General features: G+C 39.0%; 1 protein-coding gene across 1 annotated transcript; it reads left to right on the plus strand.

Annotated features, from left to right (window-relative positions):
* The first annotated feature begins 8,419 nt into the window (after positions 1 to 8,419).
* On the plus strand, positions 8,420 to 9,070 carry LOC122073024 (zinc finger BED domain-containing protein RICESLEEPER 1-like). Its single transcript, XM_042637507.1, has one exon. It carries the CDS (start codon positions 8,420 to 8,422, stop codon positions 9,068 to 9,070), a length of 651 nt encoding a protein of 216 aa, XP_042493441.1.
* Positions 9,071 to 17,794: the final 8,724 nt, after the last annotated feature.

Below are 17,794 nucleotides of genomic sequence, written 5' to 3' on the forward strand. Positions count from 1 at the left end.
TATGTTCGGAGTTCCAATTTGCTAAACCTGAAGTTAATGAGTTGATGAAAAATTGGGTGCTTATAAGCTCTGTAGTTTTTCAGAAAGAAGGATGGCTGAAAATTTGTAGATAAGGTGCTTAAGATACAGGTTATCTTCTTAGGCTCTTTGATCAGGTTTTGTTAGAGTAGGTTTCTCCCTGCTGATGGGAATGCCGGAGGTGGAGTTGACCTCTTTATGCGACGTGCTTTGTATTATACCGAGACATTAATATTTGTTTTTTTCTTTTTTCCTTTTCTTTAAATACAAGTTTCTGATCTCTGGCATTTGTATGGAGACATCTGTGCTTCTTGCAACCTGCTTTATAGTGCTATCATTATAAGGCAATTCCCAGCAGCTTTGCTAACTATAGGAATAAAGACTTTGTTGTTTATCTATGTGTGCCCAACAAGCAAGCATTAAGTAGGGAAACGTTAGGGCAGCCCAGTCTATACTTTTTTAAACTCAAGTTTCAGTTGCGCTTTGGCCACAAGAAGTTATCACTAAGAACTAAGAAGGGGTTCCAAACTTATCCATAACAACATTAATTCCGAATGTGGTCCGAAACTGAACCAGACGTTAAACCATTTCGCAAAGAAGGCGATCTAACCAAGATACCAGAACTGGGAACCACTTACAATTTAACCAGGTCGATGTTTGAAACTATGGTTGAAATACAAATGTCAAGCAGGACCTAAAATTGACCCTGGTCAATTATTGTCCAGGGAAAGTGGATTTTTGTGTGTCAATCCTCCGGATTCTATATTTAAGTTTTGGCAAGATCTTGCTGCCTGTCACATGGCTCCTTCATCAATGCAAGGGTTAATAAAAGTGGACAAGATATGGACATGAATGAGATATTTTATTTCATAGAAAACGAGCCAGTAATTTTGTTAAGTTTGTCTCGAATTCTTGACCCGTTTTGAAGATTGACCCAATCCGACATATTTTGGTGGCGACCCGAATGAGAATTTTTCTGAGATCTGTGGTCGAACCGCTATTTGGAGTATATATATAATGTACTGTTGCTTGTTGAGAGTCATTGTATTCAAGGGTTTTCACGAAGCTAGGGTTTCAGGGCGAGTTCTTCCTCGCCGCTGCTAGGGTGTAATCTTTCTTCTGCATAGTGAATCATCTTCTTCTTCGCCGAGGACGTAGCACACCACCCTGGTGTGTGAACCTCGTTAAATCTCTGTGTCGTACGGATCTATTGTCTCTCTTTATTCGTGTTTCTTGGTGTTTGATCTAACAAATTTGAATGTGCTCTTATGTTCTAAAATCCAATATATGAGGAAATGATTCTTGTTCAGGATGGAAGCCTCTGCTTGTGTTCCCCTCTGTCTTATCTATGTATTCCCTTTCTTTGAAATAACCTCTCTGCCCCCTACCTCTTTGAGTTGTGGTTGGGTGGAGGTCTTCCTTTATCCCCCTACTTAAAAGGCTTCTTGATTTCTTATTTAAGGGATCAAATGAAGTTACACTCCCAGGTAAGAAACACTATCTCCCTATATATATATATATATACTTCAAACATTAATTACTTGTTAGAAAGCCTTCAACCACCAAGAAGCATAAAATCTTGCAAAATAGAAGAACAGAGGTTATATAAAATGCTAAATCTAGAAGAATTGTTGTTGAATGTTCCAGAAGGAAGAGAAGTACTCCCTTGTCTTGTGTCAATGACCATTAACTTGTGAGAAGTTGACAACCCTCCCATTGCTCCCGTCTCTTCAAATTTTATTTCTAGGAAGAATGGAAATTGAAAATGTTTCAGAAGGGCTGCTACAAAACCGGAACATCCCTGCTCTTCAGGAATTGAAGTTTAACAATTGGCCCAAGCTTGTCACATTGCCAAGATTATCTACTAGGCATAGGGAATTAGGCTTTACCTCTCTTAAAGTCTTGTATATCCGAAGGTGCAATTCTATGAAATCTTTGTTAGAGGATGAGACCCAATCCCAAGGGTTGAGCTCTTTAAAAGAATTGAGGATTGAACGGTGTGACAGACTAGCATCTCTATCAGGGATGAGATATTTAACAGCTCTCAAGCATTTGTATATTCATGATTGTCCAGAGTTTGTGTCTTTGCCAGAGTGCATAAAATTATCTCACGTCACTTTGAAGCATAGAGATTCAAATTTGTCAAAATCTCACTTTCTTACCAGATGGTTTTCGACAATTAACAACCCTCCAAACTCTTACAATAGCAGGATGCCCCATCTTAGAGACACGATGTACTTGGATCCTTCAGTGGTGATATCAGATGACTATTGATGAGTTTGAAGAATGGAATTATGTTCCCCATTTGGAACGACATCTATCTGTGAAAATGGTGGGATAAATTTGATATTTCACCATTAACTGGTTCTCATTTTGTGCCTAAACGAGGCATTAGTGCCGATCTGCCTCTTGCACCTTCTTCGTTCATGGCAGCACAAACGCCTTTTTATAACATATTTCAAGCTGCTCGGCGTCGTCTTTCATATTTATCTAATGAGCAGATCCAAGAGCGCATCCTCACCGCAATCGGATTTAATCCTCAATCCGCCAACCCTGCAGCATCCTCATCCTCATCCTCCACTCTTCCTCCCTCGAATGATGCCAGTCAATGCGCTCAACGGCCTGAATATTGAGGTCCTTCTAAAAAAAAAAAAAAACTCCCAAGGATATATCAAGAGGTCTCACTGCACCTTGACCCAGTGCCGTGATAATTAGACATGTTCTTCTGATTCTTGTCAGGTGTCAAGCATCCACACCTAGTGCCACTCTAGTCAGACTGACGTCTTGGCATGCGTCACGCAGTACTATAAGTGAATTATAGTGAGTGTCACGGGTGGACACTTTAATAATTCACCCCACTAAGACTCTTCTTAAAAATAGTGGGTCCTCCCATGTGGAATGCCAGAGAATCTTTTGTGGCTTAATTTCAGTCGCACACCTGGACTATGGACAAGCTAACTTTCAACTGAAGCTTATCAGTTTCTGAGATAAACCCCACACCTTATTAGGTGTACCCTCTTGTTGAAAGGAACACCTTACCTTCAGGATGTTCATCTTTCATTATCAGTTGATTGGATGCCTATTCGATGCCATCTTCATCAAGGCCCATCAGCATCTCTCAACCATAGTTTTTTTAAGTTTGGTGTCTGCCATCTATAAAAGGAGAACTCCTCCTCCTTAGACGACACCACGAAATATAGAAGATATAGAGTGTTTAGTTAGAGTACTTGTAAAATTTTTAGTGTTCTGTAAACATTTTAAGAATATTTTGTGAGTTTTCTGAATGTCCTGTAATCAAGTGTGTTCTCTACAACTGTTCAAAGTCTGTAAATCAAAGTCTCTCATGTAAGTTTGTCTTCGCTCCTTTTGATTTCATGTATTATGTCTACAATTAGAAAACTAAAAGAAGAGATTGTTTTGTTAGATAATTTAATTGATCTTTCTTATACATATATAGAATTTTATATTCATTTATTTCCTGAAAATCCAAGCCACTTCTCTACACTTCATCAGTTAGAAACCCTTGAATTATCCAGGCTTTGTTCTAAGAAAAGACAACTCCTTAGCCTGATAGCTTCCCTCGCAGCTTAAATCCGACCTTCCTGTGATCCTAGATGTAAATGGTATCAGAGCCAAGTTAGAACAGGCGCCAAAGCCGTAAGGACCATTCAGTTGGTAGTATTTCACCTATTGTCATATAGACCTACACCCAAGTCGTGTCGACCTACACCCAAGTCATACTCAGCCGTGTTGCCGTAGATAGGCGTTTGAAGGCGAAAAGGTAATTGATAGTAGGTGGGATTGAAAGTAGGATATATTGACCCGAGACCCTTATTGACTCGAACCTCTATAACATGGCTTCATACTTTCGCTCAAGTTCAAGGATATCTTCATCTTTTGAGGTTAGCACATCCGGAAGGACTCTAGACTCATTCCACAATTCTGAAAAAGTGGTTTTTCGTAACCTTAAAGTACTTATAAATAATTATACCATTCCCAAAGTATCTGAATCTGAGGTATATCATAAAGTTACTTTCGCATTTCATAATGACTATGTTATTAAGACATGCGAAAGCACACATACTCTTGCTTCTGACCAAAAGTAAATTCAACTTTTAACTAGCTCCCAGATCTAGAGGCATAGAGAGCTTGGATTTAAGTTTATCCACATCGGCCATGTTCAGGTCGCCTTGAAACCCTTAACTCTCCCAGGGTTAAATAGTGTTGTCTTTACTGCCATTAGAGATGCGAGAATATAATTTTAATGAATCTCTAATGGGTCTTGTTGAGACCAGTCTCTGTGAAGGACCTGTCTATTTTCAAAGTAGACCAAATCTACCCATGTCCCTTATAGACCCAAATATATTAAATGGTGTTGTCATTACTTTAAGAACCTTTGGGCACGATATTCTCCCAGGAACACAGAATATTATTGTAATCTATCGTATCTATTACAAGGCAATGACCACCTGTGCCCCAAATGCTAAGGTTATAGATCCAAAGGGTCAAACTGTCTACTTTCAGGCCAATTCTAAAAGATCTCAAGTTTTTGTGCCCCCGATGTATCAGATGGTCAGAAGTTAACCTTTCTGACTCTTGGACCTTAACCTCTGTGGCTCAACCTCAGCCACCCATGAGAACTTCTCCATCATGCATCACTCATCTTCCTTCTGATGATATTGAAATTACCTTCGACCGTAGATCTGATAATTTCAGAAGAACTACCTCTTCTGTAATTTTTTCTTCTTCTGAATACCCTTTGTTTCAAGCACCTTCTTGTGCTTCTACCTCTCGAATTCAGAATGAAAATTATGATGGGATTTTAAACCTTCAGGGTACCAACCGTATGTTGTAACCCGGTAGTCACTGAGAGGGGGGTGAATCAGTGAGTCCAATTCTGATCCCCAAAAACCTGTCTGATGTCTGGCCAAGAAAAACCTGATATACCTATCCCTATTTGCACACAGTCGTATGCACACTCAGCCTCTCATAGGCACTTCCAAGTATGCACACCCATTCCACATTCCACGCACTTCAATATAAAATGCAAACAACAAGCACCCACAACATAGGGTTTTTATGAGGTTCGATAATTTACCTACATCCCCAGAGTAGTGCCTGTAAAGGCTTCGTACCTACTCAATATACTACTTTTGACTGCACCCACACCCAATTTTCTCAAGCCGAAGCTGAGATGGCACTCGTAGTGCCGGTACAATGTGTAGTGCCCACTACACGGGAGCACCCACTTCCGGTGCTTAGCACCCACTAAGCACTCAATAACTAATACAGTAAATTTGGGCTTATATCAATGCCCTACAGTTAAGTCTTGCCTAGCAAATACATCCACAACTAGCTAGCATGCTTACAGTTCATCTACAACTAACCTAGCATATAAATATTCATCCACAACTAACCCTAACATACATACATATTATCATATATGCATATAATGTAAATTCTAGGATTAGAAACTCTCACAGCCCTTGTTTGTTGTTAGTAGAGTTGTCTCAGAGCATAGTCTCTACACACTAGAATCCTCAACTCCCCTCTAGAGTAGGAGACTTGAATTAGGGGTGTCAAATAATAACCGAAACCATTTATCGAAACCGAAACTGACCGATTATAACCAGACCGAACCGCACCGTAGGAAAATAATCCAGTTTTGGTTTTATAGGCATATTTCCGGTTCGGTGCTGTTTAGAACCGACAAATCAATGGTTAACCGGCACCTTCACTACCATACAATCGCACTTCTTAATTTCTTAATTTATAGGATCTTAATTAATTAGGTATCATATTTATAGTCATTTAAATAGATAATATACTATCCTTAACAAAATAGAAGTATATTATTGTCTTGACTCTTTTAGGAAGTTTAGTATTTTTAGAATTCTCAGCAGCTGTAGATTCACAGTTTCACACTAACTATGATCTTCTAATTCTATGCCGACAAGGCTTCTTTCATATTACATCTATTTATAGTGGTTGTAGAGATAGATTGAGAGTATAACACGTTACAAGGTAACCTATCTCTCTAATATTTAATCGTTGTGAATAGTGAACCCATTACAATCTTGATTTTGAAAGCTCCAAGCTGTTATGTGGGTCTTGGAAGCCTCCATTAGAAGCAAAGCAACTCTTGTTCGGTTGCTCTTCCTATTTATCTATCTTTCTTTGAACAGGTTAGATTTAGTTTATTCTGTAGCTTGCAAGTTGCAATAGCTCTGTTTTGCACTTTTGCTTCCAGTTGATTCTTTTTGCTTCTTAGTTCTTTGCTCTTTTTGCTTGACATGTGGAACAGTGGAAGTGAATGAATTCTTCTATGTAATAACAGAGATTGTTATAATGTTACTGCTGTAAATCTGTAATAGGCTGTTAGACTATAGTGATTGAGATATATTCTATTTCAATAATGGGTTGCAGATGTATATGATTATATTGCTTACTACCTCTAATGGGTCGAAAAGAATAGAACCTAAAAAGAGGAGAGAGAGAGAGAGAGAGAGAGGTTGGAGAGATGGAGAGAAAGGGAAGCAGCAAGATTAATAGTGAGGAGTAATTGCAAAGTGCATAGAGAGGGTTTAATAGCATTAATGACGGAGAGGTGTGAATGTGTGATTGTAATTGCCAAGGAGAGAGAGAGACCTTCTGGTGTTTAATTTCCTCATGCGTATTGAACCCGAGAGAGAGAGAGTTTGGGTGGTGTATCATGTATGGTGGAGTTGCTGCCTTACTGGGCTTTGCAACATGTGGTAAGCATTCACTTACACTGCTGTAATTGGAAGCTTGAAATTGTGATGTGGCTTATAATCATCAATTGGTTTTTTACTAGTTTTTTTCTTTTTTTCTTTTTTTTTCGGTAAAAGGATTTTTTAGTTGCATTACCTTAAGAAGCAACAAGTGTTTTAATGACTTAGTTTCTGACTTATTAGCATGGGTTATTTTATGTTAGTGCCATTATATCATATTATATCTGAAGAGAATTATAATTGAAATTTTCGATAATGGAAGTGGCTATATTAGTTTGGTGGGGGTGCGTTAAATTATTCTTGAATGCAATTGGTTGGTTACCCCACTCGAGGTTTGGGGTCAACGTATGTGCACGTTAATTATCTGTACTTCCAGTTCTACGATGTTTTCTTTCATCTTGTTAATTTGTTAATTATTTGAATTTCATTTCATCTTGTTAATTTATTAATTATTTGAGTTTCTTAACAGGCAATCGCAAGACATTCTATAAAAATAAATTTGTTAATTTACTTCTCATATGTTAGAAATATTATTTTGTTTTGTTTTATATTTGATTAAAAAAAAATTTTTAGGTGCTTTAGTTTCTCTACATTGGTAAGATGGAAAGGTCAGAAATTGAGATAAAAAATTCAAATGACAGTACTTTGTTACCAAAACCCTCCTCAACAGAATATGTGCCTGGGTTAGAGGCTAAAAATGAAAATACTACCCTTTCTAAGAAAAAGTGTAAGGCTAAGACGGCAGCCTGTTGAACCAGTAAGTGGTTTAAGGAAGCAGATGCGAAAGACTGTCCAGATGGAAAGCCTAGGGCTCAATGCACTAAATGTGGAGCATTATTCATGGCTGACTCTAACAAAAATGGGACCTCTAGTTTGAACAATCACATGAAAAGATGTCCTAAACGTGAAAACTTAGACATAAAGCAGATGTTTTTACAATCACGAAGTGGAAATTTAAATATGAGTGAGTTAAAGATTGATCCTGTAGTTGTTCGTGAGATGATTTTGACTCTAATTGTCAAAAATGAACTCCCTTTAAAATTTGTGGAGTATGAAGAATTCAGGAAATTGATGTTATATGTATATTCTGAGTACAGTCCCATTGGCAGAAACACACTATTAAGTGATATTCAATGAGTGTTTAAGAAGGAGAAGAACAATATAAGAGAGGTAATCAAAAGTTCTGCTGGGAGGATTTCAGTGACCACTGATTTGTGGACCTCTATCTCCAATGATGGCTATATGACTCTTACATCCCACTATATTGATAAGTCATGGGTTTTACATAAAAGATTAATAAAATTTACTGTCTTGACTCCTCCACACACTGGTGCACATATTTGTGAGACAGTTGGCAAGATATTGACTGAGTGGGGAATTGAAGGGAGATTGCATTCTTGCACAGTTGATAATGCAAGTGCAAATGATATATTTGTTTCTCACTTGAGAACAAATCTAAATTCAAAAGGTGCACTGGTGTGTAAGGGGGGGGGGGTTTTCATGTTCGTTGTTGTGCACATGTCTTAAACCTCATTGTACAAGATGGTATCAAACTGATTGATAAAGCAGCTCAAAAGGTGAGAGACAATGTAAAGTTTGTAAAAAGTTCACAAGCAAGGAAGGTGAGGTTCGCCGAAAGTTGTGAGCAAATGGGTTTAACTACCAAGAGAGGCTTGCATGGAGATGTTAGTACAAGGTGGAACTCAACATTTCAAATGCTAGATGAAGTTTTGCTTTATCGTAAAGCTTTTGACAATTTTGGGAACTTGGAGTCAAACTACAGAGATTGCCCTACTAAGGAGGAGTGGGCAAAGATTGAAAAAATTACAATTTTTTTTAAGCCTTTTTATGACATCACGAAGGAGTTATCCGGTTCCAAGTATTCAACTTCCAACTTATATTTTCAAAATGTGGTTCATAATCATATGATTTTAAATGATGGCTCTTTGTTTGGGGGAGATTTTATGCTGAACATGGTATGTGCCATGAGAGAGAAGTTCAATAAATATTGGGAGAATTATTCATTAATTTTATCAGTTGCAGCTATTTTTGATCCCCGCTTTAAGTTAGAAATTATTGAATGGGCATATGAGGAGATCTATGGTGATGATAAAAAACTAATCGATGAGGCTATTGACTGTGTGAGATCAGCTTTGCGCCAACTTTATAATGAATACAAAAGCATGCCAAAAGAGCAGCGGTCGTCTTTAACTTGTGATGATGAGGGGGTTGAGGATCCATTCACTAAATGGATGAAAAGGAAGAATCCTAGCACTAATGACAAGTCTGAATTGGACTAGTATCTTGCAGAGCCGAGAAAACCGTCAACCAAAGAATATGATGCATCAAGAAGTCTTCTCCCTTGTCTAGAGTAGGAGACTTGAATCTTCAAGTAAGCTCAACATGGCCATGGCATCTCACAAGTCTTCTCCCTTGTCTTCTTACACTTTGAAGCACAAATAGAAAAACCCCCTCTTCTTTTCTCTTTTCTCTTGGTTTTTGATCAATGAAACATCAAGAACACTCAACTACCTTCTCAAACCCACTTTAATGGAGTAAAGACACCTTCCATCAAGTAATAAACCTCATTCAATGATCATCCATCAAGAGGAAAACTTCTCATACCAAAATCGTAGCCTTCCTTCACTCAAAACTCGTTTTTCTTTCTTCCATGGTGTAGGACTTGAAAAAATGAAGAAGCAGCAACTTGGTTCACCCAAATCCAAGTTAAAATGAGGGAGATATGACCATTTGAAATTGGAGCAATGAGATAGCCTGAAATGGAATCTCCGTAGGGGTGGCGTAAGCTACACCGGTGGAGTGTGCAACAAGGGCGAAATCTGACCGTAAATCTCATATAAAAGATCTTATAATCTAAGCCGTCCGATTAAACCAACAGACAATAGATCCAAACCATTAGATTTGAATCTCGATGACGTCAACATAATATAGGTGCTGACATCATCAGAAGTGTTGTCGACCACGGATTGGCTACATCAGCGTATATTCTGGATCTATGTCGGCTTAACCCATAAAGGAGAATCATTTATAGACCATTAGATCTGGATCTATAAGATCTACTTGATCCAGATCTAAGGGATTGGAATCTAAGCTTCGGTGATGATGCATATGCGACACACATTAGTCAATGCAATATGGTGTAGCGTCAGACCATCATATCTAATACACTCTACCAATGAGAAACCTCGGATAAGCATCTTCAACGCAAGCCCTTGTACGAATCGTCAGATCGGAATCTGACCGACTTGGCTCAATCTGAGTCGTGTATTAAGGATCCCTCTGATTCTCTTATATACACATAAGCCCTTGCTTCTATAAACTTCAATGCCAAAAACCCCTTATCAACTAAGACCTTTAAAACCTTGAAATTACACAAAAACCCCTGAAATTTTAAAATTAAAATCCAAAAAATCCACCCAACACCGAGAGCATCTGTTGATTTTCTCGTTCAGATTTTCGAACCGGCTTCACGGAAACACTTATAACTTTTTCATACGATATCCGATCGAAATGAAATGAAGTGCGTTGGAACCATAACTGGACGCTCTACGACTTTTTAGAAGACTTAATTATCTGACTCGGCCATCTAAAAATGCCAAAATGCCCCTATACATTTCTAATGATCAACTTTCTCATACGGAATCAGAACGCGATGAAATCAGAACCGTTGGAAAGATTGGATTTTTGTTGTATTGTTACATGGAGAACACTTCTTTTAAAAAAGTCATCTTCAATGCCGTAACTGTCTTCGACTCCCATAAATGTCGTAACTTCTTCATACGGTATCAGAATGTGACGAAATCAAATGCACTGGACTAGGTAAATTACAATTTATCTTTTTCATGAAGAACTAATCTTTCAAAAATTTCATTTTCAATACCAAAAATACCCCCAAGTATAAATAGGCTAATTTTTTTAGTTTTGACCCAGAAACCCGCACCACCTATTAATGATGTATTAAACCACTCCATGCATACCAAGCAGCTCTGTTATCTCATCGGTGACACTAGATACTGCCATGTCATCATTTTCATCCACGTCACCCAAACTGGCCACGTCATCACCACCACGTGGCCGGGTTGCCAATAAGGACAATCATAAAGCAATAATCTCCCCCTTTGGAGTTATTGGCAACCACCTCATCACTAATACACTCTAAAGCTTCTATGAGTAACTCTCTCCCCCTTTGACAATAAGTACAAAGGGTGGAACCAATGGACTCCCCCTGAGTCTAATATGGGGGTAGCAACATCAAGCAACTTGCTCCCCCTCTCCCAATGCTACTAGTGCTTTGGAAGAACCACCACTCCCAGCTTCTGTTTGAGGAACTCAAACTGATCTTTGGGAAGCGGTTTAGTGAAGATATCAGCCACCTGCTCTGCTGTGGGAACAAACTCCATCCTTACTTCACCTTCCATCACCTTGTCTCTTAAGAAATGATACCGGATAGCAATGTGCTTCGTTCTAGAATGCATCATCGGGTTCTTGGAGATATTGATAGCACTAGTATTGTTACAATATAGTGGCACTGCCTGCTTAACCTCCACACTCAAATCCTTCAACATCTGCTTCATCCACAACACTTGTGTACAATAAGATGTAGCTGCAATGTATTCTACCTCTACAGTTGAAAGAGAGACTGACTCTTGCTTCTTACTATGCCATGCCACCAAGCTGCTCCCCAAATAAAATGCACCACCACTGGTGCTCTTCCTGTCATCTACACATCTGGCCCAATCTGCATATGAAAAAACTGACAAACTAAAGCTCTTGACTTTCGGGTACCATAACCCAAACTCACTAGTCCCTTTCAGATATCTGAAAATTCTCTTCACTGCTGCCACATGTGTCTCTTTTGGTCCTGCTTGGAATCTGGCTACCATGCACACAGCTTGTAAGATGTCAGGCCTACTAGCTGTCAGATATAATAGGCTACCAATCATTGACCTATACGAGGTGTGGTCAACTGATGGAGAGTCATCTTCCTTGCTCAACTTACACCCAGTCATCATAGGTGTACTAACTAGCTTGTAATCTTCCATGGTGAATCTCTTTAACATCTCCCTCACATATTTGGACTGAGATATGAAGATACCTTCTTTCTTTTGACTGATCTGCAAACCCAAGAAGAATGATAGTTCACCCAACATGGACATCTCAAACTCATCTTGCATCCTCATTGTAAATTCTTTGCACAACTCATCTTTGTGACCCCCAAAGATTATATCATCTACATACACAACCACCACAAGCTGACTGTTTTCTTCAGTTCTGATGTAGAGATTACTGTCCACTAAGCCTTTCTTGAAACTCAACTTGCACAAGTAAGAGTCCAATCTGGAGTACCATGCCCTTAGAGCTTGTTTCAAACCATACAATGCCTTCTTCAATCTGCACACAAGAGTGGGGTCCTCACTTAGTTGAAACCCATCAAGCTACTCTATGTAAACCTCCTCTTCCAAGTTTCCATTTAGAAAAGCTGATTTGACATCCATCTGATAGACCTTGAACCCCTTGTACACTGACAAAGCTAAGAACATTCTGATAGCCTCAAGTCTTGCCACTAGAGTAAAAGTTTCCTCAAAATCAATGCCTTCCACTTGAGTATACTCTTTGCATACAAGTCTTGCTTTGTTCCTCACCACTTGACCATCTTCATGGAGTTTATTTCTGAAAACTCATTTAATACCAATCACATTCTTGTCAATTGGCTTAGGGACTAAATCCCATGTGTGATTCCTCTCTATCTGATCAAGTTCTTCATTCATGGCCTTCGTCCAACTCTCATCATTGCTTGCCTTATCAACAGTTTTTGGTTCAATCTTCGAAAGAAAAGAGTATGTGTTGGTCTTCATTCTTCTAGTTTGAACACCTACAGTGGGGTCACCAATGATTAACTCATCTGTTTCCTATTGATCAACTCTGTTGTGTTTCCTCTGCTCATCTGAATCTACCTCAGCCTGTTCAACATCAATCTCATTTTTGCTTTTGGGTCTACTATCAACCAGGTCATTCTCATCATTAAGATCTTCAAATTATGGAATTTCATTTCCTGAGCCAGAAGGAATATCCCTTTTTTCATCAACTGTGACATCAGCACTCTCTACAATTTTTCCAAGTCTGTTGTTGTAGCATCTATAGGCCTTACTTGAAGTAGAATAACCTAAAAATATACCCTCATCAGCCTTATCATCAAACTCACCCAAATCTTGGGTTGTGTTCTTGATATAACACTTGCTACCAAAGACCTTGAAGTGTCTTGCTGTAGCCCTTCTTCCAAACCAGATTTCATATGGAGTCTTGCTTTCATGAGGTCTCAACATACATCTATTATGGATGTACACTGCAGTTAGAACTGCCTCATTCCAGAACTTTTTACCCATGTCATTCTCTGCCAACATTGTTCTAGCCATGTCTTGTACTGTTCTATTCTCTCTCTACAACACCATTCTGTTGGGGTGTTCTTGAAGCTGAAGTTTGTTTCCTGATACCATGCTCATAGCATTATTCTTCAAAATCATCCCAACTGTACTCACCTCCTCTGTCAGATCTCAGACACTTTATCTTCTTCCCTGTCTGGTTCTCAACTTGCTTCTTAAAGATCTTAAATCTTTCTAAAGCCTCTGACTTATGTTTCAAGAACATCACCCACAACATTATTGAATGATCATCAACAAACAACATAATGTATCTCTCTCCTAAGGTGCTAGGTGTCCTCATAGGACCACATAGGTCTGTGTGAATCAACTGCAATGGAGAACTGGAATAATACTCCTTAGACTTGTAGGAGATTCTGGTTTGCTTTCCCTTTTGACAAGATGCACATATAGGATTGGAGAGCTTCTTCAACTCAGGAACATCTCTCACTGCCTTCTTCGAAGAAACGTTGGCAAAGTTCTTGAAACCAATATGCCCAAGTCTTCTGTGCCACAACCATGTCTCCTCATCTATGCTGACCATGTAAGAATTTTTCTCTAACTCTGTTAAGGTGTACAAGTTCCCTGAAGTTCTCTGTCTAGTAGCTATAACCTTTCCACTGCTTGATCTTCTTATCTCACACCCTTTACTAGTGAAAGTTACTTTATGCCCTTTGTCATAAATTTTACTGATGCTGAGAAGATTATGTTTGAGCCCTTCAACATACAAGATATCAAGGGATTTCACCTTCCTATAGTTCAAACTTATGGACCCCTTCCATGTAATTCTGGCACCATTGTTGTTGCCAAACTTCACGGATCCACCTTCAAAGTCATGTAATTGTTCAAACCTTTCCTTATCTCCTGTCATGTGGCTTGAGCAACCACTATCAAGAATCCATGGAGTAGAGTCTCCTTGAGCCTTAAAAGCTCTATGAATAACAAATGCTGCTGCATCTTCTTCATCTTCTACTCTCTCTCTCTCTGAACCCAAACTTTCTTGACAAATTTAAATTTCTTTACTTTCTTCTGTCTTGAGAACTGTCTCTCCATCTCATCATCTTCTGTGTTTCTGAAAACTCTCTACTTACCTTTGTTCTCCTGTTTTTGTGGGGGAAACGCAGTTCTACTATTCCTTGTAATATGTCCAAGGTTGTTGCATCTGTAACATTCAGCTGTTTCTTCCACAAGGGGTGCAAAAGGATTTTTGTCCACATAACTCCTTGGACCAATGTTAAACTTGCAATCTGAGATCTTGTGTCCAAAAGTGTTGCATTTGTAATAATAACCTTGAAAGGTGTGCCTCTGCATCACAGGTTCCATCTACCATCTGTAAGGAGCTCTGAATTTGTCAAATGCTCTAGGTCTCTGTTGAGGACCTTGACTGTATTCATAGCTCTCTGCTCTCCTGCTTGGCCTTGCCAACTGTGTTTGTTTAGCATGGTTAGTCTTATAGAATATAGATGGGTTTCCTCTTCAAGTTGGACCAGTCTGCACTTTATCTTTTTGTACTGCTCTCTTGACATTACCAGCAATAGTAACATGTGCCTTTCCTCTTTGAGCATTCCTATCATTGACTTTGATAGGATTATGTACTGTTCCCTTACCATTTGCCTTGGTATTTTTGGAAGACTCCCCAACAAATCCAAGCCCAAATTTTATGTGAGTCGGTCTTTGAGCATTGATAATGTCATTAAGCTTCTTACTACTAGGATGCACTTTTGGAGTAGAGTCATATTCAACATCTTCATTTTTTAAGTCTTCTTTTTCAATCTCAGTTCTCCTATATTCTTCAACCTTAGCCTTTAATAAGGCTAGCTCATCTGCATAACCATCAAATTGTGCAAGAATCTCATATTGCTCCTCTAATTGTGCTTTCAAAGTCACTTTCTCTAACTCAAGAGTGTTGCAGTCAATGGTTTTCTGTGAGAGTTGATACTTAAGATCATCTAAGGTCTTCCTTGACTTATTGGCGTGATCTCTCAACTCAATAACTATTTGTTCTTGCCCCTTAAGGTCTTGAGTGACCTTTTTCACTTTCTTCCTTTCTCTTTTAAGCTCTCTAAGGGCAACTGTAAGTTCAGCCTCTGGATGTGATTTTTCATCTTCCTCTTCTTCTTCTCTAGAATCTTCACTCTCATCATAATCCTCCACAGAATGCTTCTTCTTCTCATTAATTTTCAAGTTTTTCATTGCCTTGAAAGCAGCTTGTTTGTCAGTGGACTTGCCCTTTTCCCATCTCATTTCAAGAGCTGTAAAAATACCATGCACTTGATCAAGAGTAATAGTGTCTAGGTCCTTTGCCTCTTCAATAACTGACACCTTGGAGTCATACTTGGGCAACAAAGATCTCAAGATTTTCTTACAAACAACTGAATCCTCTAGATTGGCTCCCAGACCCCTAATAGAGTTGACCACTTCATTTACCCTGGTCATATAGGCATCAATATTCTCTCCCTCTTGTATTAGTAGACTTTCAAACTAGCCTCTGAAGGTCTGAGGCTTTGCTTTCCTTATCTTTTCATCTCCTTCATAAATGCTCTTCAGTCTTGTCCAGATATCCTTGGCTGAGTCACAATCCATTACCTTAGCCATCACACTCTTATCCAATGCTGAGAATATTACATTCACAGCCTTTTGATTGTAACAATAAGCCTTTTTAGCTTTATTGTCAATCGGACCTCCTTCAGGTTCTTTGTAACCAATCAGAACTGATACCCAAACATCATAACCTAGTGAACCTAGGTACGACTGCATACTCCTCTTCCACAAGATAAAATCAAATCCATCAAACTTTGGTGCATGTCCAAAATGGCCTTCACCAGTCATACTGTCATTGCCACTGCCTTTGGATCACTCAGCTGTTAATTAAACTGTCACTGAGTATCGGCTCTGATACCAATTTTTGTAACTCGACAGTCACTGAGAGAGGGGTGAATCAGTGAGTCCAATTTCGATCCCCAAAAACCTATCTGATGTCTGGCCAAGAAAAACCTGATATACCTGTCCCTGTTTGCACACAATCGTATGCACACTCAGCCTCTCATAGGCACTTCCAAGTGTGCACACTCATTCCATATTTCACGTACTTCAATATAAAATACAACCAACAAGTACCCACAACACAGAGTTTTTACGAGGTTCGATAATTTACCTACATCCTCGGAGTAGTGCTTGTAAAGGCTTCGTACCTACTCAATACACTACTTTTGATTGCACCCACAGTCGGGAGCATCCACACCCAATTTTCTCAAGTCGAAGCTGAGATGGCACTCGTAGTGCAGATACAATGTGTAACACCCATTACACGAGAGCACCCACTCCCGGTGCTTGACACCCACTAAGCACTCAATAAATAATACAGTAAATTTAAGCTTATATCAATGCCCTACAGTTAAACCTTGCCTAGCAAATACATCCACAACTAGCTAGCATGCTTACAGTTCATCCACAATTAACTTAGCATGTAAACATTCATCCACAACTAACCCTAACATACATACATATTATCATATATGCATATAATGTAAATTCTAGGGTTAGAAAATCTCACAGCCCTTGTTTGTGGTTAGCAGAGTTGTCTCAGAGCATAGTCTCTACACACTGGAATCCTCAACTCTCCTTTAGAGTAGGAGACTTGAATCTTCAAGTAAGCTCAACATGGCCATGGCATCTCACAGGTCTTCTCCATTGTCTTCTTGCACTTTGAAGCATAAATAGAAAAACCCTCTCTTCTTTTCTCTTTTCTCTTGACTTTTGATCAATGAAACATCAAGAACACTCAACTACCTTCTCAAACCCACTTTAATGGAGTAAAGACACCTTCCATCAAGCAATAAACCTCATTCAATGATCACCCATCAAGAGGAAAACTTCTCATACCAAAATCGTAGCCTTCCTTTACTCAAAACTCATTTTTCTTTCCTCCATGGTGTAGAGCTTAAAAAAACGAAGAAGCAGCAACTTGGTTCACCCAAATCCAAGTTAAAATGAGGGAGATATGACCATTTGAAATTGGAGCAATGAGATAGCCTGAAATGGAATCTTCGTAGGGGTGGCGTAGGCTACACCGGTGACTCGTGCAACAGAGGCAAAATCTGACCGTAGATCGTCTGATTAAACCAACGGACAATAGATTCAAACCATTATATTTGAATCTCGATGACATCATCATGACGTAGGCACTGACATCGTCAGAAGTGTTGTTGAGCATGGATTGGCTACATCAGCGTATATTCTGGATCTATGTCGGCTTAACCCATAAAGGAGAATCATTTATAGACCATTAGATCTGGATCTATAAGATCTACTTGATCCAGATCTAATGGATAGGAATCTAAGCTTCGGTGATGATGCATATGCGACACACACTAGTCAATGCAATATGGTGTAGCGTCCGACCATCATATCTAATATACTCCACCAATGAGAAACCTCGGATAAGCATCTTCAACGCAAGCTCTTGTACAAACCATCAGATTGGAATCTGACCGACGTGGCTCAATCTGAGCCGTGTATTAAGGATCCCTCTGATTCTCTTATATACACATAAGCCCCTGCTTCTATAAACTTTAATGCCAAAAACCC

Source organism: Macadamia integrifolia, chromosome 1, assembly GCF_013358625.1.
Source record: "Macadamia integrifolia cultivar HAES 741 chromosome 1, SCU_Mint_v3, whole genome shotgun sequence".
In the NCBI taxonomy this organism is placed as follows: Eukaryota; Viridiplantae; Streptophyta; class Magnoliopsida; order Proteales; family Proteaceae; genus Macadamia; species Macadamia integrifolia.

What these genes read in the sequence shown, in the direction of transcription:
- LOC122073024 (XM_042637507.1), top strand. Translation starts at nt 8,420, where the DNA reads ATGGGTTTAACTACCAAGAGAGGCTTGCATGGAGATGTTAGTACAAGG.